The following is a 24,174-nucleotide window of genomic DNA, read 5'->3' as shown; positions in this document are numbered from 1 at the left end:
CCCTTTGGGGACATGCCACAGGGCTGCCATTGGGACATCCCTTTGGGGGCACGCTGCCTCATTCCACCCTCGGGGATGCGGTGGCAGCAGGGACGTCCCTTTGGGGACATGCCACAGGGCTGCCATTGGGACATCCCTTTGGGGGCACGCTGCCTCATTCCACCCTCGGGGATGCGGTGGCAGCAGGGACGTCCCTTTGGGGACATGCCACAGGGCTGCCATTGGGACATCCCTTTGGGGGCACGCTGCCTCATTCCACCCTCGGGGATGCGGTGGCAGCAGGGACGTCCCTTTGGGGACACTCCGGCGGTGGGGCCGTCCCTTGCGGGCGCTGCCTGGGGACGGCAGTGACAAAGAGCCCGGTCGGGGTGGGGGATGGAGTGTGGGGTCTCCCCCCATATCCGCAGCCTCGCGCCGCCGCTGGCCCCTAATCCCGCTAATTAGGGGGGTGTAATTACAGTCCCGATCGCTTCGCGCCGTGCTGCGGGCAGGGACAGACAGAGGCAGGGGGGATGTCCCCTTCCCCCCCCTCCCCCGCCATTTGTTTAACCAACACGGCCCTAATTAAAGCGTTTAATTAACTAACCCGGGCGGGGGTCCCGTAGGACCTCTCTAACCAACCCCCTTGGATGGGGGGGCTATTGAGGGGGTCCGCAAAGGTGGAATCTCCTCGATGCTCGTTAGTCTTGGCTTAACGAAGAGTTGGGGCGCAGCTGGGGTGTCCCCCCCAGCCCCGCGAGCTGAGCCTGGCTCATCAATCACGGCCAGCGTTAATTGGGGTCCCGGGGCTTCGGAGGCACCAGGGCCGGGGGCAGCAAGCGGTGGGAAAAGAGAGGTCCCCGCCCCCCGGACTCAGCCTCAGTCCTCGGGGGAGCTCTGGAAGCCCAGGCCTCCGGGGTGCTCCCCACAGGGATCGGGGGTGCCCAGCCCGGGGGGAAGCGCTCGGCCCGGAGGGGCGAGCTCAGCTCCAGTACGACGGGAATGCTCTGCCCCAAGGCTGGGGGTGCCAAACCTCACGTGTGGGACGCTTGGCCGCACATTTGGGGGGCTCGGGCCGAGGCAAAACCCGGGCGACGGGAGGGAGGGGTTGGGGGGTCCCCGCCCTGAGGGGACCCTGCCCGGCGCGGGCCCCGCCCATCGCAGGGCCACGCCCACCCCGGGCGGTGCTGTGCGTGAGCCACGCCCACCATCAGGCCACGCCCACTCACACGCAATCCGTGTGCCCGCCCATTTTATAACCGCGCCCACTCCGCCCATGCCCCGCCCCACGCCCCAGCTTTGACCACGCCCCTTCCGCGGAGCCCCGCCCCGCCAGCCGCGCTCATCGCTCGCTATGGCCACGCCCCCTTACGTCACAGTCCCGCCTCCTCTGGCACCGCCCCTCCCCGGTGCGCCCCGCCCCAGCGCTGCCGGAAGTTCCGCCCCCGACCGGCGCGTCACTTCCGCCCGCTCGGTGCGCACCCCCATCATGGCGGCGCCCTGCGGCTCCTCGCAGCTCCCACCGGCCGAGCCACCGCTCCGCGTCCCCAAGATGGAGGTGCTGTCGCCGGGCTCACCGGGCGCGCTCAGCGACGGCAACCCCAGTCTGTCCGACCCCTCCACGCCCAGCGGCGCCTCCCCGCTGGGCGCGGGGCCGGCGGCCGGCGGGGCCGCGCTGGGCGCCCGCGGCGGGGCCTCGCCCTCCGTCTCCTTCTCGCCCGGCGGCGCCGCCGCCGCCGCCGCGGCCGCCGCCTGCCGCGGGATGTCCTGGACGCCGGCGGAGACCAACGCGCTGATCGCGGTGTGGGGCAATGAGCGGCTGGTGGAGGCGCGGTACCAGCAGCTGGAGGGTGCGGGCACCGTGTTCGGCAGCAAAGCGCCCGGGCCCGCCATGTACGAGCGCGTCTCCCGCGCCCTGGCCGAGCTGGGCTACGAGCGCACCCCGTCCCAGTGCCGGGAGCGCATCAAGGTACCCGGGGGGCGCGGCGGCGCGGTCCGGGACGGGACGGGAGGGCGGGCCGGGGGTGGGTGAGCTCCCGGGACGGTGTGGGGTCTCTTCCCCGGAGAGCTGTTCTCCTGAGCGTTCTTTGCTCCCGGGGCACCGTGTCCCGCGAGTTCAGTCCCTGCAGGATCCGTTCCGAGCGTCCTTTGGCGCTGGCCGTGGCTGCCAGCCTGTCCTTTGGCCCTGGCTTTGGGGGCACTGTGTCCCCCGGGCTTGGCCTTTCGGGGTCTCCGTGCTGCCGTTGCGTGGAGCGTTCTCTGGCCTTGGCACGGTTGTCCCCAGACGAGCCCAGCCCTTGCCCTGGGTGCCGGGTATCCCGTCCCCTGGCTCGGCTGCCTGGCTCCCCGCCGTTCCGTCGGTGTCTCCTGGCTGCCACGTCCCCTGGGTGCCTCCCTTGCTCCCGCAGCCTCCAGCAGCAGCTTTGGGCCACGGGCACCGCATCCCATGGGTTCAGTTCCTCCTGTGTGGGTGGGCTGAGGCAGCATCCCGTGGTCCTGAGCTGGGAGGGACGCAGCATCCCAGTTGTTTGTGTCCCCTCGTGGGGACAGCCCCAGCAGGATCTTTCCCCTGGGTGTCCTCCTTTGGCCCCAAACGCTGTGGGCACTGTGGTTGGCTCTGTCCCCTCCGGTGTCCTCCAGCATCCTCTGTCCTTGAGGGGCTGGCACTGGCTGCTCCTTGTAGCCCTCTTGGGAAAACAGGGCTCCCAGTTCCCCCAGTAACAAGGGGTGCCTCTGGTTGCTCTTGCACTCCTGGCTCTGTCCTTTGCTGTGGGGTTGTTTTGTAGAGTCTGATGGCTCCCATGCCTCAACAGGAATGTGCTGTGGCTTCACAGACCTCTTGAGTAATTGATAATCAGCCCCATGGGCTTTATTTTCCAGAGGGGCCTTTCCAGTTCCATCATTCCCTGGGAAAAAAGGGCTGGGTTTGGTTCCTGGTTTGGGAGCAGTCGCTTTGTGCATCCTGCTTTTACAGAGAGGAGACACTTGGATGATGTGGAAATCACTGTGGGGTTTGAGTTTGTAAATGTGGATGGTGTTTGGGAGGATGATTTACAAGTTCTGATCTCCCTCTGGCTCTGATTTCTCCTCTCCTGACCCATTAGGCTCCTGCAGCCACTTCCAGTGCTGATGGAGTGAAAAATAAATGTGTTGTTATTGCTGGGGCTCAGTGGACTGGTTGTTTGTCCCTTCTTCCCATCCCTTAAGAACACCTGCTAGCCAAACTGGGCTGGGGCTGTTCAGGTGTCTACACCTGGGCTGCCTTTAATTTGCAAAATACCTGGAATAAGGGATGCTGAAGCATCAGGAATGTCTGAGAGTGAGAGATTTCCACTTGGATCCCTGTTGATTAGAGCAGCCTGTCCTGGAAATAGATACTCAAAACAAACCCACTTCCTATAGAAGTTTTGGCTTCTCAGTGTATTTTCCTCATGTCTGTGTATTTGCTGTTCAGGGACCTTTTTCCACTGAACATACCCAAATATTTTTGGAGAGGAACATTGCTGCACCGTGAACCCTCATGGAGTCCCTCATTTTCCAGACAGCAATGACAGAATGAGAGGACACAGTCTCAAGCTGCACCAAGGGAAATTTAGGTTGGATATTAGGAAGAAGTTTTTTACAGAAAGTGTGATGAAGTTCTGGAATGGCTGCCTGGGGAGGTGGTGGAGTCACCATCCCTGGGTGTGTTTAAACAAGCCTGGATGTGGCACTGGGTGCCAGGGTTGAGTTGAGGTGTTGGGGCTGGGTTGGACTCAATGATCCTGAAGGTCTCTTCCAACCTGGTCATTCTGTGATTCTGTGAATTTCCATGGTGGTTCTCAAGGTGCTCGTTGCTTGAATCAGCTCTTAAGCAAATGTGTGAGCTTTGCCAGAGGCAGTTGCATGATGGAAAAGTTCCTTGAGGTGGTCTGGCTTTGTCCAATGGTTTTGGGCTGTGATGGGAGTCAATGCTGTTGAGGCCCCCAGCCCCAGTTTTGGGGCATGCTGGCAGGTTGTGAGGTGTCATCTCGCTGGCAGAACAGCCCAGAGCTGGCTGTTTGGGTTTGGATGGAGCTGATTTTGGGAGCATTTTGGTGACTCCCAGCAGTTTGAACTTCTTGCAGCTGAGGATTCTCCCACTTTCCCTTCAGAAGTGAGGCTTGAACACGTCTTTGCCCCTGAAATGTTCAAGCTTGGAAGAAACCACCCATCAAACAGCAGTAAAAGAGCTCAAGGCTGATATTTATCACCAAGAGCAGCTCCTGACAGACCTGTTAGGTGTTTCTAGATTGCAGAACATCGGAGTGGGTTCTCCTTCAACACTGTAATGCCCAGCTGGAAAGGAGTTATCTGTGTTCCTGTGCACAGCCTGGCCTCTCATCAGGCCATGTGCAGGAGAGGAACAACTGCTGGAATGCTGCTGTCTCTGGCACCATACACCCAAACTTTGCATATCCTGACTCCCACAGTGAGGGCCTTCCTCAGCACAGTCATCTGGAGCAGCAGAAAAGTGGCTTTTCCAAAGCCTTTGGGCTCTCAGGGTTTTGGCCTGGAATTGCTGGGAAATGAGCCCTTGTTGAGAGCTGTGAGCTCTCCTGGGTGTCAAGAACTGACCTTGTTACAGGGATTATCAAGACAGTTGTGGTAGCTGTTGCCAACCCTAAAGTCCCAGTTTTTGTGAGATTCCAGGCAGGATTGGCTGCTCAACATTTCAATGGTCCACCACAAACAAAAGTCACTCCTGGATGTGGAGGGGTCATGCATGGATTCATCTGAGATGGAGCAGGAGGATTGTCATGTGCTGCAGGAACAGGAGGAAGGCACAGGCGCTTTGGAATCCTCCAGGCTGAAAACAGGACTGGGGAGATGGTGATAAAGGAGCACATGGCTGTATTGTTCCATTTATTACCCAAAATGTTCTGTGTTTCCATGATTTTGTAGGATACTTAATACCCAACAGGGGAGAGAAACTTGAGACTTTGCTGCTGGATAATAAATGGTGCTTCAAACATTCCAGGTTCTGGTGGTTTTTAAATGAATTTTAGATAAGGATGCCATACTGCTTTCCTTGGGAACATCTGCATTCCCTGGACACAGCCAAGTCTTGAGTCTCATCAGCAAGTTGAGCTGGAAAGGAACAAGTCAGCTTGTAAGCAGAGGGTTTTCCAGTTGTATGGCACGGATGCATTCTCTCTTAATTCAAGCAGGATGTGCAGAAAGGTCCTGATGCAGATTTTTGCCTGTCTCTCACCATCTGCATGTGCTTTTCAGCATCAGCAGCTGGAACGAGGCCGCTGTCAGGTTGGAGCTGCTCTGGAAGGGTCTGTTTCAAATGTAGGGATTCACATGTAACTGTTCCAGCTGCTTTTCCTTTGGAAAGAGACCTTGAGTCCGACTTGGGGGCTCTGAGATTTGTGGCTTGGGTAGCACCGCAGTTGGGAGCTGCAGGAAGAATGGAACATTTTGATTTCTGCCTGTTGCATTCCCAGAGAAGGTGTCTTGTGTGCCATAGCACCCTCATCCCTTCAAATCGTGTTCTGTCCTTAATCCTTGCTTCTTCAGTGACCCTCTCTGTTCTTTCCATCCAGTCCTTTCCTATTCCCTATGTTCCTCAGCAAGGATTTTGCCTGGTTTTCTATCCTGAAACTCATCGCCTTCCCCCAGCAGCACATTGCAGAGCTTTTTGTTTTCAGGTTTGACCTTAGAGCTGGGATTTTAAGGCAGGTGGTGGAGTATCTGGCCAAACCCTTTCCAGCCTTGCCAGGATCCTGTGCCCTGCACTGGGTGATGCTGTTTCAACCAAGCAGCAGGAGGTTTGCTGGGAATTTAAGCATGGGAAAATGAGCCCTTGTCTTGTGCTGTGAAGCTGTTGTGTGAAGGCCACACAGCTTGGAGATCACAGTCCATGGGGTACATGGAACATGTTCCATCAGCGTGCTGGAACTCTGTCAGTTCATCCTCTTCCAGCCACCCCAGGTGGCTGAAGGGATGGGATGCTCTGGGAAAGTGCAGGTGAGCTTGGGTGCTGCAGGCAGAGCTGTGTGAGTCAAGGGGTGTTTTCAGGAAGTAAAGGCTTGTTTTGTTTTAAAGGAATGTTCTTGAAATAATGGGCTCCAGTTGTTTCTTCAATACCAGATTTTAGGCCTTTTTTTAAACCCATGGGAGATTTTCTGCTTCTCTTGCTTGCATCTGTATGGAAGGTGGAATCAAAGACTGGTCCTCCTGCTGGCACATTGCTCAGTTGGGCTGAGAGAGCATTTCAGGGCTGGAAATCCTCTGGCTGCGGGTGCAGCTGGAGAGCCTTTCCCCAGCAGAGACAAATCCCTTCTTGGAAGTTGCTGTTAAAACTAATTTCAGGGCATTTTTAAAATGTCATTTCTTCAGCTACTGCAGAAATGTGAGTTCTGCTTTTGTTTTGCCTTTCCCAGAGTCAATGCCAACCCATTGATTCGAAGAGAAGCAGTTCCGACATCTTAACTCCTGACTGCAGGAATTCCCAAGTATCGCAGCCAATCCAGTTCCGCTGTTGTTGGGTTTTTTTGTGTGTAGCAACCTTGTCCTCCCCTCAGATGGGTGACTGGAGGTTTTGGCTGGGTTGTGGCTGTCCACAAAAGTAATTTCTTTTTCAAAAGGAAAATAAATACCTTGAAGATGCTGATTCAGTGCTTCAGAAAGAACAGTGTAGATGGGAGTGCCACAAACCCACATGAAATGGGAAGGGATGGAAAATCACACCTGACTAACAGCTGTTGGTGTTTCTTGCTTTAGGCAACTCAGACATGATGATGGCAGGGCTTGTTTGTAAGGGGCCTGTGGTTTTAGCTGCTCTGTGATGTAAACAATCTGTAAACCTTGCATGGAGTTGTTTTTTAAGGCAGGAAAAGCTGCTCCAACTAAGCTGTCTCAGAAGCAATGATTGCTGTGATCTAGTGTGAGCTGCTGGATGTTAGAGGATTTCAGCCAGAATTCCATCCTTGGGTCTGATGAGTGGAGTGGCTGTCTTTGATTTGAAGATGTCAAATTATGGAGCCTTGGTGCATTTCATAGCAACCAGCCAACCATCCACCTTCAAAGCATCTTTTTCTTTGATTTGAGCTGACAGGAAGGATGGAGAGGGACTTTCTACAAGGACCTGGAGTGGCAGATCAAGTGGGAATGTCTTCCCAGTGACAGGGATTGGATATTAGGACAGGCTAGATTGGGTATTAGGAAATAATTCTTCCCTGTGAGGCTGCTGAGGTTCTGGCATGGGTTGCCCAGAGCAGCTGTGGCTGCCCCATCCCTGGAAGTGTCCAAGGTCAGGCTGGAGAGGGCTTGGAGCAACCTGGGATAGTGGAAGGCGTTCCTGCCATGGCAGGGGGTGGAGCAAGATGAGCTTTAAGGTCACTTCCAACCCAATTCCATGATTCTGAGTTTCTATTTCTTTTGAATGTGGTGTCTTTATCTTGAGTTTATCTCACTCCCAGCTCCCCATCCCATTAACTCCCTGGGCTGTGATGTAAGTGTTCAGGTTACCTCCCTTTCTTCCCTTGGCTTAAAAAATTCAGATGTGCTGGGTTTTCCAGGCTGGGCTGTTTCTTGCCATTCTTTGAATCCTTCCCAGCAGCCCAGCTTCTCACTGGAGGATCTTATGTGCTCTGGTAGGTGGGAGCAACTTTTTGTTGACATTTATAGCAGGAAAAAATAAACCCTTCGGTGACAAAGAGCAGATTTAATTGTTTCAAGCCTTTGTGGGGCTGTGGCAGAGAAGCATTTCTGGGACATGAGCATCATGTGGAATGAACACTCTTGGATTTGCTCTCAGATGGGGTATTGGCAGAGTGCTGTTGTGCTGGTAAGAATCTGGCTTGAATTGCACATGCAGGACTAGTGTCTTTATGATCCAGTGGCTTCTGCAGCCATGCTGTGTGTCTATAATACTCTGGACTGATTGTTCTGGTGTACCTGGGCCATCCACTGCTCGTTCCATGGGTGCAGAATGATTCCAGAGGGAGCTGGGAGGTTGTCTTGTTGAGACAGAAACAGGTGATGGTCAGGAACTCATTGCAGGAGGACAGATTTGCAAAACTTGAGCATTAAATCTCACTTAGGGAAATTTGTGAACATTAAATCCTAGATTGGGCACACAGCATTTTTTTCCTGTAGTGTTCTCTGACTATGGAGGACTTGAGGAGATGTTAAAAATCCTCCTGATTCTTGCACTGTGCTTCAAGCGCTGTCACAGGGGCAGATTCCTGCTTACCTCCCTCTTGCTGAGTGTGTGAATTTGGGGGCCAAGCAGACAATGCTTTTTGGACTGCTGTGGTCTCACCTGTTACCAACCCTTTCCTCACTAGTGGAGAAAACTGGGGTTCGAGTCACTTTTGGTATTCCAGTTCCAGGTTTCCCGTGGATTTAGAGATGGTCTCCCTGGTAACATTTTCACAGCACAGTTGAAGTGGTGTGGACCTTCCTCTAGAGACCTCAGGATCACACACGGCTAGGACATGGTTGGATATCAAGTGTTTCAGGGTTCTGAAGGACACAAGCCATTTCCCTTGTGGTGCTGCCCATGCTGATGCTTGCTGCCACTTCAGAGAAGCTCATTTTGTAGAGGAGTGTTTTCCCTCCCACCTGTGAAGGATTTGTGCTGCTCTTCCTCTGCTGGATGGGCTTGTGGTCTCACTCCATCCACTTGAGAGTGAGGGCCAGCAGGGATTTGAGTCTGTGATCTCTCGAGGCTTGCCCAGACGTGACTTCTTGAGTACATCTCACACCTCTTTTCATCCAGGCTGCTGCAGTTTGGGTTTTCCTTAAAGGTCTGGTTTTGTGAGTGGTGTAATGATGTTTGTCCTGATCACAATGATCGCAAGTAGATGCATGCAACTTCAGGTTTGATTTTTGGAATGAGCTTGTTTCTGAAGGCAAGGTGACCTACTCAGGTGTGGCTTTCATTGCTCCAAAGTAAGTAATGTTTGAACAGGTCATGCCAGGAGCAGGTTGAAGCTTACTCAGGCATCTCATCTATTTAGGCTGGATATCAGGAAGAGGTTCTTTCCCCAGAAGGTGGTTGGGTACCTACACAGGCTTCCCAGGGAATGGTCATGGCACCGACCCTGCAAGAGCTCCAGGAGCATTTGGGCAGCACCCTCAGACACATGGTGGAATTGGGGTGTCTGGGCAGGGCAGGAGTTGGACTGGATGATCCTTGTGGGTCCCTTCCAGCTCAGGATATTCTGTGGTTCAGTGATCTCTGCAAGCTGAGCTCTGTCTGGAGGACCACCCACTGCATCCAAACTCTTTACAAAGTCTGGAGTGGGTCTTGGAGGAAGTTGTGCTTCTCTGCCTTCTCAAGCTCTAACAAGTTCATTCCTGTTCTTCTCATCCAGTGCTGGTTTAGGAAAACCAGGAGCATCAAGAGACAGAGGTGCCCAGCTGCCAGCGTTTCTGCAGGTAGTGCTGGAGTCTCCTCTCTAGGGGTCTGGCTCAATTAGCAACAAATCCCTGATGAGGGCCTAGGTATCCTCAGCATTCTGGTAGCAGCACCCAGTGGGGCATCTTGCCAGGTTGTTGATCTGAGCCCGCAGCACTCTGGGGTCTGTTGTCACAGCACCACACATCACTGCTTTCCTCACCCTGATGGGACACAGCCTGTTAAACCCCAGCTTCATTCACTCTTAACAAAGTCCTGTCTCATGTGGGCTGACCTCTGCAATTGGCTGTGGAGCTTCTGTAAATAATCCCTATCCAGGCAAGAGCTTTTTTTTTTTTTGTATTGCATTTAATTGTGATTTAGAAACTGGCAGTGGTGGCTGTGAGTTTTTGTTTGGTTCCAGCTCTCCCTAACAAAAACCCTTGTTTCCTCTGCCTCAACTGATATCTCCCTACCTGTGTCTGCCAGGGTGACTTTGCTTCTTCATGGTCCAAAGAGAGCTTTGTTCTTACCTCAGTCAAGACAATCAGCTTGTCTATATTTACCCCCCAACCCTTTTCCCCTCTGGGTATTCCCATCACTTTTCCTCTGTACCAGAACCAGATCCTTCAGGAAGTCCTTGTGTGTTTGGGTAAATCAGGGTACAACCAAGACCTTGCTCTTTGATGTAGAGAGTGATTCACTGTGACAGCCATCGAGTCCCCAGTGCAGTGTCCCCAGTGCTCAGGCAGATGTGCAGCCAGCTGAGGGGCTGGAGCCTTTGCAGATTGGGCTGTGGCAGCTCCTGGGACTGACCCTGAGCTCTTGGGAGCCTGCTAGAGTGCTGGGCTCTCACGTTCTGCAGAGGGGTATTCCTATTTGGGTCCTCATGCTGGAAGTGCTTTGGTGTCATCAGCTGCCTTCCTGCAGTGGTGTGTGGCTCTCCCAAGAGTTTGAGGTGCTGCTCTTCTCATTTTATTTTTGATAAACCACAGAAATGGGGCTTGTTGAGGCAATACCCCATAAAAGTTCTCCCGCCTTGCACATAGCTTTTAACCTAAAAGTTCATGAGCTGAAATTATTGCACAGATTTGTTACCTTCTGCTCCCGGGAACTTAAAAATGGAAGCTTCAAGACCTTTCACTGTCCCCTACAACCACTCCAGGCTTCAAAAGCTGTTTCTTTTGTCCCAGTGTAGTTTCATCTTGTGTTTCCTGTGAGTATCCTGGCATGTTGAAGGAGGGAGCTGTTTGGCACTGCTGTTCTTAATTCAGGATATAAAGCTGAGAGCTCCTCTACATTAAGGAAAAGAGCCTCTTTGGAGCTGAGTGTTGTGCTAGGTGGTGCTCTGGGACATCTGGACCCCTTTAGGCTGCTATAAATGAATCAACCTAAACAGATGAATGTGGACACAACCACAGGCCACCAAACTGCTCTGCAGAGCCCATAGCTTCTCCCTGAGTAAGAGCATGTCTCAGATCAGGGATCTGGAATTCCATGTTGGATGACCTCAGGTCATATATGAAAAGCTTGCTGTGGTCTGGTCCTCCCTCATCTTATTTTTTTTGCTGGGAGGAGGACCATGTCTGCAGCCTTCCTAAAGGTTTTTCTCATCCTCATCCTGCAGTTCCTGCAGAGCTCCAGGTTCTTCGGTGGCTTCACTTGTAGAGATGAGGACTCGTGAGTTAGAAATGGTGAGAAAATCCGCAATGAGCTTTGTGACTGTCTCCTCCTTTGGTTTTCCTAATTACAAGTTAAGTGGGGATAATGTGTGTTCGTGTTGCAGGCAGTGTTGCAGAGCAATAAGCAAAAGCCTCGGTCTCTTCCAGTCTGAGCAGTCACTGGGCAGTGATCAGGTCTGTTTTCAGTTACTTGTCCTAAATTTCCTGCTTTCTGTACCTGTATCAATCTGTGTATGTGCACTTCAGGAACCACGGAGCAGGAGTTGAGCTGGACACCGGCAGGAGTAGAGGAGGTGCGTAAGAAAAAACCAGATCTTAGATCTTGGAGATCAGAATAAAATGGTGAGAGAAAGGTTAAGGATTATAAAATGTCCAGGTTTCCTGAGGTCTGAGCAATTATTTAGGTCTTACCAGGCTCTCTGAAGAAGAGGAGCCTGTGGGCTTACATGAAACAAGGCTGACACGTGGTATTTGGAGGGAACATCAGAAGTTGTAGGGACTGCCTGTTGGAGACACTGAGGAGAGCCTCCAAGAAGAAAGAGCTAACAGGAATCTTGATTCTCCAGCACACAAGACCAAGGAACCACCAGCTGCTTAGCCACAGGCCCTTTGGTGCTTTGGAAAGCCCTATATTTGAGATTATCTCCCTCAAATTTTAGGTTATCTTCTTGCAGAAGCTGAGGTAACACAACCAGGTGAGCATCTGGGCAGTACCCCCAAAAGTATCTTCACCTTTAAGATTGATGAGCAGTCACACTATTGCTCATTTATTTTCATCCCCCTTCCTGTGTTGCTCCCTTTAGTTTTTCTACTTGTCTGCATTGACTTGCTACTAAATTATTTTGATAGTAAAATAAGCCAGATTGCAGCCTGAGTGAAATAATTAATTACTACTAGGCTACAACCTAGTGTGGGATCCTCCATAACCCCATTGGTGGGGAGAGATGTTTGAAGCACATGCTGAAAATAGGGTGTGAAAATAGAGTGGCTGAGGGTGTCGGGCATTCCCAGAGGGCTTGGCCAAGCGTAGGGATGCTTTGGAAACAGTTTGTTTCACTTGAAGGCTGCTAATAAATTCAGCTGGAGGCTTTAAATCCATGTTTAACTCCTATGGATAAGCTGGCACAGGTACAAGAACTGGGGCCTGGGAAATACATTTTTAAAAATCTAACTTGGGTGGATTTTAGAGTCTGGGAGTGAAATGACTTCGACCTTATTGGTCAGTGAGATTTGAGCTGAAAGGAGAATAATTGCAGTGAGAAAGCTGAATTCTAACAACCAAATGTATCTATACCCCAGCCTGAGGGAACCCTCTGTGCACCAGCAAATACCAGCAGGTTTCTAGGCTGGGTTTTGCTTCTAGGTTACCATAGCAGGTTGTTTTCCACCCTGCTCACAGACAGAAAGTTAAAGTGTGCTGGTGTCCATCCAAAGAGGATCTGCCTGTTTATCCTGAGGTAGTTATGGCAGAAGTGGGAAGGGTTCCACCTTAAACCGTGGAATAACTCATGCCTGTTGTTGCCTGTGTGTTTATATGGGTTCTTTTTTATTTTGTGTTGTTTTCGTGTGTTTTTGTTTAAAACAGCAGGGTAATACTGACTTGCTGCTTAGCGGTTTTGCTTCTGCCCCCAGGGCTCTGAATCTCAGGAGGAAACTGGTTAGAAATGTATCCCTTTGCTGCTGATGCTGTTAAACCAGTGTATGAGGAGCATTAGGTAGGTTCCAGCTTTCTGGAGTTTTAAAAGTTCCTTTCTTTGGGGGGAAAAAAAACCAAGTAGTTTTTGTACTGATGTGTCCATTACAGTTCTTCTGCAGAAAGCAAGGGAGCAGGATTGGTCCTTCCCAAATTAATGCCTCTCTTGATTTCTGGAGACAGCTTTGCCACTCAAGTTAGAACCTCAGCAATCTGATACATTTAATTTTTTAAAAAGTTAATGTTTTCTAGCTGTTCACCAATCTGAAAAAAAATAGCCAAGACCCAGAAAACCTGGGGCATATCACTGTCTTTCAAAATCAGAGCAGTGGTAGAATTAAAACCACATTGAGGCTTGTGTAGAAAGCTTTAGTTTTTTTACCCCCAGTTGTTGTCTTTTGCTCCAGAGTAGGGGGAAAACATGGATGGAACCATAGGCTTATCCAGCAGCAGTGAAGTGGCTTAGCCCTTGATGTGGGATGTCAAAGGGATCACCAGAACTGGGTGAGGCTTTGACATCTGTGAGGGAGGTTCTGCCCCAGCTCTGTTTGAGAGACTGCTCATACCAAGCCACCTCAGTGCTGTTACTTACTTGATGCTTGATATCAAAGTCTGGGAACTGGGAGCATTATTGATTTGACCTCTTTTAAATTTCAGCAGCTTCACAAGAGACAGAGTGAGTTAGTAAGGAATGCAAAAATATGTAAGTAATAAATATTTTCCTAGTTGAATAGCTTAGGCATATCCATTTTGTACCTTGTGTCTTCTTACCAGAGTAAGGAAGGTCGGACTGTCTTTGCTTTTGGGGGAAATCTTTCTGTTTTCCTTTCTCTCTCCTCCCTGCTTTCCCCTCTCCAAGCTGTGGGCACAACACCAGCTCTGCTTTCTCTTCCTCATAGTAGGTGTGCATTTCCTGGCTGATTGGTGTCTCTGACTGGGGGGCTCTTGGTATTTTGATTTTATTTTTTCCCTGCATCCATAGGAGATCTGGGGATTTTATTTTTTTTTTTTTAAGTGAGAAAGAATAAATTAACCAAGTTAAATCTGAGGAATCTGTAGCTGCTACACAACTTGTCCTGTGTCATAGATGTTAACGCTAAGCGGGAATGTTGGATATATATGATGCTTCCTGGTGGGTGTAGATTAATTTGGGAGCATTGCTCATGAGCGTGGGGCAAATATGACCAACAGAAATAACCCCCAAAGCCCTAAACTCTGCCTGTGTGACTGTGTGTGAGTGCCTGTGTGCTCGTCCAGCCCCACACCCCTGACTGAGCTGCTTCTCTGTCTCAGACCCTCCGCAGGTGCTACAGCCGCGTGAAGGAGCACGGCGTTGGCAAGAGGAAAAGCAGCTACACGTTTGAACAGCTGGAGCAGGTGTTTGGGCAGGGAGGATGGGACTCCCAGCCCTGCCAGCCCGTCCTCATCAACAGCAGTGGCTTGTACCAGGAGCTGGAGTCGGACGGCAGCACGATGGAGGAATACTCTCAGGAGGACTGGGGAAACCACAGTCAGGATCTTCACTGCTACCAGACCGGCGAGCAGGAATTGGGTAAGAAATCCCATCTTGGCACATCTCCCTCCTTGGGTTTCACCTGTGCTCCTGGCTGTCTGGCACACACATACCTCTGTACCAGCTTTCACCTCTCGGACAGAACGTACTCACGATGCTAAGCACATCCCTGGGGAGGAAAGGGACAGAAATTCCTCAATTAATCAAAAGCAAACTATGGATCAAGACTGGAGGAAAGAAGGGCTGTTTGCCCAGAAACAGCAGCGGTGATACCATCCCTGTCTGTCCTTTCTCTCCCAGTTTTACTTTCCCTCGTGGGATTTAGGAGGTATTTTCCCTCCCAGTGGTACCTGGGTGTTACCGTTCAAACACCATTTGCTTAATTGTGAACAGGGCTTCAGCCTGCTGCTGGCAGCACCAACAACTGTAAAAAATGTTGTTCTTTGTTATTTACCTTGATATATTGATTTTAAACATGTCAATATATTTATATCCAGAGGTGTGGCCTTTTTTGAATGAAAAAATAGCAAGCAAGCTCACACTTGATGTTTGAGACCTAAACCAAACTCCTGCATGTGCTTTTCTTGCCTGAATTATTGCTGCCTCTGCCTAAAAGTCAATTTTTAAATTAATTTGGAGGTTTAATTGTTGCTCATGGCTTTTTGAACTTTTTTAAACAGATCAGGGTGCCACATCCCTGATAGAAAACACACTCCAATCTGAGCACTTCTGGGAAGAAGTGGGTTTCTTGAGGCATATTTCTCTCAAGCTACTCCTCCTATGGGTGTGTGTTCCTCCCTTGCCTGAGCAAGTTTTTTTTTCGCAGCAGAAGCTTTAAGTTGATCAGATCCAAAGGAGATGCAGGTGAAGGGGGTGAATTTTATAAAGGCTTTTTTTCCCCATTTATAGGATGAAAGAGGGAGAGGAGATGCAGTTGGGTATCTGTACACATCTGTGTTTGGGGGACTGGTGAGTCAGGATGCTTTGAAAGAGCCTTAGATCGCAGTTTAATGTTAGAATTTGCAAGTTGGCTGTTAACCGCGTTCCAGCTCCTCAGACTCCGTCCCTGGGGGATTTAAAAGTCAGAAATATGTGGGAGAGAAGCAGTGGGGAGAAGAAAACGTTACAAAACGTATGTAAATGATGGCTAATTCTGTCTGGTATGGCCTGTTATGGTGAGTCAAGCTGGGATCTCCTGGTTTGTCACCAGTTTCGGGGACATTTGCGTGCGCTTGGGCTGACAGTGCCCTTCACGCTCAGAAGTTGTGAGCACAGCACTTGGCACACAAAGTCAGAATTGAACACAGATGCAGTTCTGCTGCTGCTTCATCTTGAAATGTGCTATTAGAAACAGAATTGCTTTTTCTTATTTTGTTCCTTGAAACAATGTAGTTTGCAGTTTTGTCAATGTGTGATTTAATAGGAGGGATTGGAGCCTTGTCCATGAATGGTTTTGCACTTGCAGAGAGAGATTCAGATCTTAACTGACCATATCTCTTCCAAGTTAAAGAAAAACTCAATCAATTACAGAGGGTGTAGGAGCTGGAGCTGTCTCATGTAGAACTCCAGCAGACTGCCTTGCTTAGGAAGCAACTCAGATTTATTTTTTATTTAATTTCAACCTCTTCTACAAAAAAAAAAAACCCTTAGAACATTATTTAAAATCTAATTATGTGTTGGAATTTTACCTTTCAGATGAAATGCCTACCACAAAAAGAACATTAAAGATAAAACAGGAATCTTCAGAAGACACGCAGTAAGTAATTTATGAATGTTTTACCCTGGAATGTATTTCCCTGGGGATAATGTGCAGGAGGGGAGGATATTTGAAACTTCTGTTTATAATTATAAATACATTGTGCAAGACTATTCATACAGTCGAATCTGCTTTATGCATTATTCCCATTACCTCAGAACAGCTGAAAAGCTTCACAACTCTGTTTCTCCTTGGCTTTGCCATTCAGCAGACAAAACGAGACTTACTACATGGATGTGAGGACTTAAACCACAGATAGAATCCACAAGACCAGCTCCTTCCTTGGTGGGAAGGCATGCCAAAGCTTGGGAGTCTCTGATTTTCATTTTTATAACTTTCCAGACCTTACTGGTAACCTTTTGGCTGGGTTTAATCTAACAAACACTGGAGCCTTTTGAATGCTTTGAGCATGCAACTCTGCCTTGCCTCTCCAACAATAACACAGAGCATTCCCAAAAATGAAAGGAACTGTGCTGTATTTACTCTGTCCAGGGCTGCTTTCTGCCAGCCCTTAGGGGTGGTTGTGGGTCTGTCTGCAGTGGGAGTGAGCCCAGGCTCACAGATCCTTTGGGGTTCCACACAGGAGCTCCCACACCAGTGAGTTTTGGTGTTACTGGGATTTTCCATGGTAGAAAATCAGCTGCTGTAGGGTAGGAGGTCACCGGCACTGGGAACATCCCTGATGAGTCATAGAAGACAGAGTCTTTGTACTGTAACTCAATGAAAAAAAATTCTCTAAAAATTTAACATAACTATAAATAAGTAAAAAGAGAGATAAATTTAAAACAAAATAACTTAAGGAAATAAAAATCATTTTAAAATAAAAACAATTAACGAGAAGCTTCCATGGCAGTGGTGTAGCTTTGGCAGACTCCTCACTTCAGGTGGATATTCACATAGCAAAAGGTGACTTTTTTCTTCACATGGAGGTAATTCATTTTAACAACTCAGTGACAACCTGAAGAAAAACAGATTTTTTCAGTATAAATTTTGTTACTGCCACTTTAAACAGTTTCTTTGTGCTGTTCTGGAGTAATTTTACCTTTAAGGAGCTCCATAGCAAATAATCCTGAATTTTCTGAGGCAAAGGCTTGGACTACGTGAATCTTCTCTTCCAAATTTTAATGTGTCCATGAACAGCTGAATTAGATTTTGGTAAATGAGACCTTTCAGAGTTTTATGTTCATTTTCCCCCCCAAATTCCCTCTAAAATGCAGTGGAGTCTCTGAACTCTGGGGCGTTTTGTGAAGCATGCCAGCGATAAACTCGTCCTACGTGCAGAGTGGAAGCACAGAGCATTTTCCAACACAAAGATTTGCTGAAAGCTGCTTTTCCCCTTGTCTGTGAGGAGAAGGAACTTGTAAACTCTGACTCAGTAGGTTAAAAGCAGTCAGAAGATGCATGGCTGATACAAAGATAAGCTGGGTATTTATTTATTATCTTAAAAAAATAAAATTTAATCTAAAAGCCACAGTAGATAAATAGCTGTCAAACTCTTTCACCTCTTTGCACGGCATTTAAAAATGCAGATAGCCTAGTTCAAAGTTGAGTTCATCTGTCTTCTTGGTGAAGACCAGATTTTCAACAGAAATTGTCTCCAGAAATCGTTCAAATCCTAGTGAAACTTGTGGTGTGCTTTTGGACATAAAGAAACAGAATTCTAGAATGGTTTGAGTTGGAAGGAACCTTAAAGCTCATCTCATTCCAATCCTCTGCCATGGGCAGGGACACCTTCCACTGTCCCAGGCTGCTCCAAGCCCTGTCCAGCCTGGCCTTGGGCACTGCCAGGGATCCAGGGGCAGCCACAGCTGCTCTGGGCACCCTGTGCCAGGGCCTGCCCACCCTGCCAGGGAACAATTCCTAATTCCCAATTTCCCATCCATCCCTGCCCTCTGGAGGTGGGAAGGCACTCCCCCTTGTCCTATCACTCTATCCACTGTCCCAAGTCCCTCCCCAGCTTTCCCCAGAGCCTTCTCCTGTCCAGGTGAGCACCCCCAGCTCTCCCAGCCTGGCTCCAGAGCAGGGGGGCTCCAGCCCTTGGAGCATCTCCGTGGCCTCCTCCGCACTGGCTCCAGCAGCTCCAGCTCCTCCCTGTGCTGGGAGCCCTGAGCTGCAGGCAGCTCTGCAGGTGGGGTCTCACCCGGGGGGCAGAGGGGCAGAATCCCCCCCTGCCCTGCTGCCCACGCTGGGGGTAAGGTGTAACAGAGCCCCAAAACACTGAAAGGCTGGGGAAAAGCGAGTTATAAATCTGGGAGGAAAAAAGGCCAATTGCAGCTTTAGGGATTTAGTGGGCTTCCTATGGATAGCTTTTAGTTTCAGCACGTGTACGACCTGCCTGGGTGTCAGAGGACAGATATCCCATCTCCTCTGAACTTCCCAACAATGTGGGACAGCACAGCTGCCCCCACTCGAGCAGTGTCTCTCCAAGTGACACAGAGAGAGCCATGGGCTCCTCTAGTGGAACATGGTAAAGGTGCTGCAGAGGCCAGAGCCCCTCTGCTCTGGAGCCAGGCTGGGAGAGCTGGGGGTGCTCACCTGGAGGAGAGAAGGCTCCAGGGAGAGCTCAGAGCCCCTGCCAGGGCCTAAAGGGGCTCCAGGAGAGCTGGAGAGGGACTGGGGACAAGGGATGGAGGGACAGGACACAGGGAATGGCTTCCACTGCCAGAGGGTGAGATGGGATATTGGGAAAGAATTCCTCTCTGTGAGGGTGGGGAGGCCCTGCATCCCGGGAAGTGTCCAAGGCCAGGCTGGACAGGGCTTGGAGCAGCCTGGTCTAGGGAAAGGTGTCCCTGTCCATGGCAGGGATGGGAATGAGATGAGCTTTTCAGGTCCCTTGCAGGCTAAAGTGTTCTGAGTCCGTGACACACCGGGGCTTCCCACCTTTCACTTTATTTTTGACAGTAAGGGAAGCAAAGGGCAGTAGGTAACCCGTGTCCATGTCCCATCCTCCATCAGGATGCTCCTTCCCCATGTCGGCTCTGCTGTTGCCTGCCCTTGGCTCTTGTCTCCAATAAACTGTTTTGAAAAGTGAAATACTACTTAGAGACTTCGAGAAGTGGTTTGATTCACTGCCGGTTTTGGGAAGATGAACTAGAGAAAGCTTGGATCTTCACTGCAAGCAGCTGTTCTGGGCCCTTTGAAGTCTGCCTGGTTTGGAAACAGCGCCTTAGAACAAATTAGCGCCTACTCTTGTCTCAAGTCATTCCTCATTTGAATTGCAAAAGCTTCCAAGGAGGAAGAAATGCAGGTCCCAGACTCCAGCAGGGAGGTGATGGTTTGATGTTTGATGATGAGGGAAAATCCAGCTCTAGGGCACCTTCTGCAGCTGAAAAGTGAGATTGTCCTGAGACACACAACAGGTTAAACACTCTGCTCAGCTCCCACTGTCCTCCTGAAAAATGAATCATATTAACAATACACATAAAGCAAATACATTAGATCATGTTTAATAAATAATTTTAAATTGTTGAATGAATGAAAATTACATTTGGAATTAATAAATAATTAAATAATAATAATTTTTACTGCTTATGATACCTTTGCTTGGCTAAGTTGTTGGTCCTGGATACAACGTGGGAATGCACAGCTCAGCCAAGTCAGGTCCTGGCAAAAGCAAGAAGATGCTAAACCTGAAAAGCAAGACTCCTTAAAATTTGTCTTTCCCTGTTTTCCTCTGTGCTGGAAGCAGTGAGTTCCCTGTGGCAAGCCCTTCTCAGTCTGCTGCTGAAGCTCTGCTCTCATGCAGTGATTCCCATTCCCTGCAGGAGCCGTTGCAGTGACTAATGCACCCGAGCTTGGGCTCTGGGTTGTGCCGAGCTAAACTGAGCAGAGTATTTATAGTGCACTTAATAAAGGTGGGGGCTTTGCTTTCAGTTCCTCACTCTGCTCCTCAGCTGTTGAATGAAAACCTGCCCACGCTGTGCTCTCCTGTCTTTGCCTTGGGAAGGGAATAACAGGAGCTCAGCTGCTGTCAGGAGCACGTAAGTGCCAGTGCTGAGACACCGAGCTGTGCTCCAGCACTGCCCTGTCCCCTTGGCTGTCCTACCCCTTGTGCCCGAAGGTAAATTTGCACTTCCAGAAGCCTCAAAAAGATACTTTGCAAGCATGACAAAGCATCAGGGAAGCTTTAAATCAGTTTTGCCACGGAGTTTGAGTAAATGGAAATGGATTTGGGGTAAACACACATTCTTCTTGTCTGGGATTTCTCTCTACTGCTGCCGGGTAGTGGAACTGATGCCTCAGGAAGAACTTGCAGTAAGAAACAGAACTTCAGTGCTGATGGAATCAGTGTTTCTGGGAACCCCTGGGCTCCGCTTGTCTAGCCTGTCCCTCCTCAGTGCTCTAGAAACTCGGTTACACTCCAGTTGTGGTGGAAATGTACTTCCCAAAATGCCTTTGAAGGTCTTTTCAGGGAACTTCTGACATGGTTGGTCCTACAAGGCAGGTGAGGTGGATCAGGTGGTGATGGATGTGGTGCCAGTGTCACTGTGAGGAGGGAGCTGTCCCAACCTGGATGCTCAGAAACTCTTGGGGGTGCTTGGACAGCACAGGTGAGGTTTGCAGAGGGGTGCATCAACCATCATATGTCAAACCAGAGCTCTGTCCTGAGCCCAGAGGCCTCCATCACCTGCAGCACACACAGCAGTTGGAGAACCTTGCCAGAATCACGTGCCTTGTAGTTAGACCTGTAAAAGTTTTTTTGGGATGAAAGGCTGTAAAGTGGGGCCTCTCCAGCACCACAGGAAGGCTCTGCAGCTCCCAGTCCAGTTTTCTTTGAACCCTTACATACATTATGATGGAAAAATACCTACTCCCCAAAGGGATTTATTGGGCAGGAATGCATCTGCCAGAGTCAGCCTTGGTTGTGGGGTGTCATGTCTGCTCTTAGAGGCCTTCATGTCCCTCACCAGTCTGGTGCTGGACTCCATTGGGAAGCTGTTGGGAAGAGCTGGTTTTAGGGAGTTCAAGTAATCTTGAGGAACCTGCAGGAGGAGGGAAATTTCCGTGTGCCCTGCAGAAGAAAACCTGTGTCACTTGGTACAGTATGTGCTCCTGGATGGATGTGGAAGGAAAGAAAATCCTCCTGGGAGTGCAGTGGCCTCCACAGTTCAGCTCTCCAGATATGGCACAACAGATAAAGGAAGGAGAGTTGCATGGAAAGATCTTTTACATCCCATTTGTTGGACCAAGAGAGGTTTCTCCGTTAGCAAACGAGTTGCAGTATCTTCTACGGGTTTGATTATAGGACAGTAACTTCCCTAATTAGGAGTTCTCCCTACCAGCTAATTACATCCTAATGGTCTCATTTATCCTGGAGGAAGCTGTTCCAGCCCGCTGCAGGTGCACGCAGATGCTCTCCCCTGATGTAAACCCCTCTCTGAAACCTTGCTGCTGGGAGTGAAAACACATTTTTAGGAGCGTGGGGATTTCTTTCTTGGCTGTCTGGAGGGGTTGCTGCTGTCCGTCCCACAGCATCCGGGATGTGTTTGGGAGCATCTTCTGCTCCAGGGGTTTGGTCCCTTGAGCTGTGTTTCCACCCCAGCACCACGACAGAGCCCTTGGGAGTGGTCATGCTTCCATTGGGATTTTTACAATTACAGTCCCATTTGCTGGCATTACTTTGGGGATAACAACGAGGCAGAAGCATTTTGAGTGGCAGTTGTGAGTCTGGGATGCAGCTCATGGACCACTTGCTGACTAAAGCCCAGGATTGTAAAGAATGACCCAGTAGTTAAATGTGTATTTATTCAGCAGTGCCAGATACATGCTTCCTTGGAGATGCTTTGATATCAGGAGGAGTTGGGGTTGGGTTTGTTTTTGTTTTGTCAAGATTAATTTAAAATTCCCCATCAGGGCATTGTTGCAACCCATAAACTGCCCCAAAAATATATATAATAGTAAGAAAAGTCGGGCAAGAATACTGATGGAGATTCAAATTTTCTGAACATTGGTGCATTCACTGGGAAAGTTTTTCAGCTCAGATGCCTTTATCCTTCTCTCCCTGTTTCTTAATTTCCAGGAAGCGTGACGTCATGCAGAACATTATGCAAATCTTGGAGTCGGTCCAGTTGAAGTGGGAGCTGTTTCAGAGCTGGACGGACTTCTCCAGGCTCCACCTTTCTAACAAACTGGCCATTTTCGGCATTGGGTACAACACCCGCTGGAAGGAGGATATCCGTTACCACTACGCAGAGATCAGCTCCCAGGTGCCCCTGGGCAAGCGGCTCCGGGAATATTTCAACTCGGAAAAACCGGAGGGTCGGGTGATCATGACCCGAGTACAGAAAATGAACTGGAAAAATGTTTATTACAAATTCCTGGAGATCACCATCAGCGAAGCCAGATGCTTGGAGCTGCACATGGAGATCGACTGGATTCCCATCGCTCACTCCAAACCCACTGGAGGGAACGTGGTGCAGTATTTATTACCAGGAGGGATCCCAAAAAGCCCTGGCCTGTATGCCATTGGATATGAGGAGTGCCACGAGAAGCTCCCCTCCCCTCTGGCCGAGCACCGGGCACCCGACCCCGGCAATGAGACTCCAGGGGAGCTCGAAGTCCCCTCGCCGCAGGCCTCCCTTCGGGTGGATATGGAATCTGCCCGGATTATCTACTGTTACCTCGGCATTGCCGAGGTCCGGACTCTCCAGCAGTGCCTGTTTTTACACTTCCAGGCAAACACCAAAACCTTCAGCAAAGATTGGGTCGGGATCAACGCCTTTTTATCTCAGAACTGCGTCGTAGAGCCCGGTGTCTCACCCAAATCCATCTACATCAAATTTGTGGAAGTGGAGAGGGATTTTCTGTCTGCTGGCTCTTTGGTAGAGTGCCTGGAAAAAGCCATCGGGTACCCCTTAAAATTTAACAACTGAGTCTCGTCCTTCATAAGGATCAGGGCTTTCCGCCCCATTTTCCATCTCGCTCGGATCCTGTCCGTTCACATCCGGGCACACGGGACTTTTCCGCCTGGAAGCGCGTTTCGGGGTGCGCGGAGGCTGGCGGGGCGCTCCCCACGCGCCGGGCCCGGCTCCGGCCGGAGCGGCGTGGCCAGGAGGAGCGCCCGGCCCACGAGACGACTGTCGGTACATTCCACGTGGGACAAGCTCGTGCACACGGCGTTTTCATACCAGAACTGAGGGTTTGGTCTTTCCTTTATTCCACGGTGTCTCATTTGGATGCATCCGTCTCTAAGTGTTACTCTGGATCTGACTCAATAAGCAATAGATAACGGCGAGGGAAACCCCAACTCCCGGCCCGGGGACTGTTTTTCAAAGCCACCCTTAGATATCTTGTATATAATTTAGAACTTCACTTTTTTCACCATCGAGTGTTCTCCTCTCTCCAAACAGTGTTGCCTGCAAAGACTTTGGGTTCCGTGATGTATTCCACATCCTTAGTAGTGTTGCCATATCTGCTTTTATTTTATTTTATTTTTTAACATTAAAATAATTCCTGGCTTTTTTATTTTTTCTTTATTTTTTTCCTCATTGATGTTTCCCTATTTTTCTCTTTACTGTCTTTTTTTAATCATTCTTTTTTCTCTTATTTCTCTAATTTCCCCTTCTTTTTCTTTTTTCTCTATTCCTCTTTTTTCTTTTTTTAATCTTCTTTTTATCTTGTCTTTTGTTTGTTTTTTTAAACTTCTTTGTCATTTCCCTTTGTTTTTTTTTTTCTTTTGATTCTATTAACTTTGATTTTTTATTATTTCTATTTTCACTTTTTACCCTTTTTTTTGTCTTTTCTTCTTCTCCGTTCGGTTTCCTTTTTTCCTTTTTTTTTTTTTTTTTTTGATGGAGTTCCAAAACTCTGTGAGAACAACCTGGCAGCTGGGAAAAAACAATGATTATTTTTATTTGTTTTGTTGTCGACCCCATTGCTTATGGATACAATCAAAGCTGTGAGAAGGGGAAGGTGGGGAGGGGGAGGGAGTGGGAGGGGGGTGGGGGAGGACGCATTTATGCCTTTTCAGCGTGTTCCTGGCCCAGCCCCGCGCGCGGCCGCCGGGGCCGGTGGGTTTTATTTCCTGGAGCTCATCCATCGGTGACGTTGTGACATACGATGAATGTGTCGGTCCTAATAAAATCAAACAAACACCTACAGAGGCTTCCACACATCCTTCTCCTTCTCTGGGGGAGTTCGGGGAGGTGCCGAGCTCTTCCCTGTGGATATTCCCATCGG

General features: G+C 49.6%; 1 protein-coding gene across 13 annotated transcripts; it reads left to right on the top strand.

Moving 5' to 3' along the window:
* The first annotated feature begins 1,445 nt into the window (after positions 1–1,445).
* On the top strand, positions 1,446–24,093 carry MSANTD2 (Myb/SANT DNA binding domain containing 2). 13 transcript variants are annotated; one of them, XM_068172275.1, is made up of 6 exons: positions 8,388–11,046; positions 11,139–12,749; positions 13,385–13,430; positions 14,021–14,279; positions 15,936–15,996; positions 22,016–24,093. In XM_068172275.1, the coding sequence occupies exons 3-6, from the start codon at positions 13,419–13,421 to the stop codon at positions 22,866–22,868; spliced, it is 1,185 nt and encodes a 394-aa protein (XP_068028376.1). In that variant the 5' UTR covers positions 8,388–11,046; positions 11,139–12,749; positions 13,385–13,418; the 3' UTR covers positions 22,869–24,093. The 13 variants fall into 13 exon arrangements, 10 of the variants coding, with proteins under 10 accessions (XP_068028374.1, XP_068028384.1, XP_068028376.1 ...); XM_068172281.1 differs by having other exon boundaries at positions 8,388–11,208; positions 12,667–12,749; XM_068172280.1 differs by having other exon boundaries at positions 8,388–11,327; positions 12,667–12,749; positions 13,388–13,430.
* Positions 24,094–24,174: the final 81 nt, after the last annotated feature.

The sequence above is a fragment of the Anomalospiza imberbis genome, chromosome 24 (genome assembly GCF_031753505.1).
Source record: "Anomalospiza imberbis isolate Cuckoo-Finch-1a 21T00152 chromosome 24, ASM3175350v1, whole genome shotgun sequence".
NCBI classification, from domain to species: Eukaryota; Metazoa; Chordata; class Aves; order Passeriformes; family Viduidae; genus Anomalospiza; species Anomalospiza imberbis.
This window is presented reverse-complemented; position numbering and strand designations above follow the sequence as displayed.

Excerpts from the sequence above, each read along its gene's own strand:
- MSANTD2 (XM_068172273.1), top strand. The coding sequence starts at position 1,469 with ATGGCGGCGCCCTGCGGCTCCTCGCAGCTCCCACCGGCCGAGCCACCG. Across the intron at positions 14,280-15,935 it reads GACCGGCGAGCAGGAATTGG|ATGAAATGCCTACCACAAAA; the intron begins GTAAGAAATCCC and ends TTTACCTTTCAG. Across the intron at positions 15,997-22,015 it reads GAATCTTCAGAAGACACGCA|GAAGCGTGACGTCATGCAGA; the intron begins GTAAGTAATTTA and ends CTTAATTTCCAG.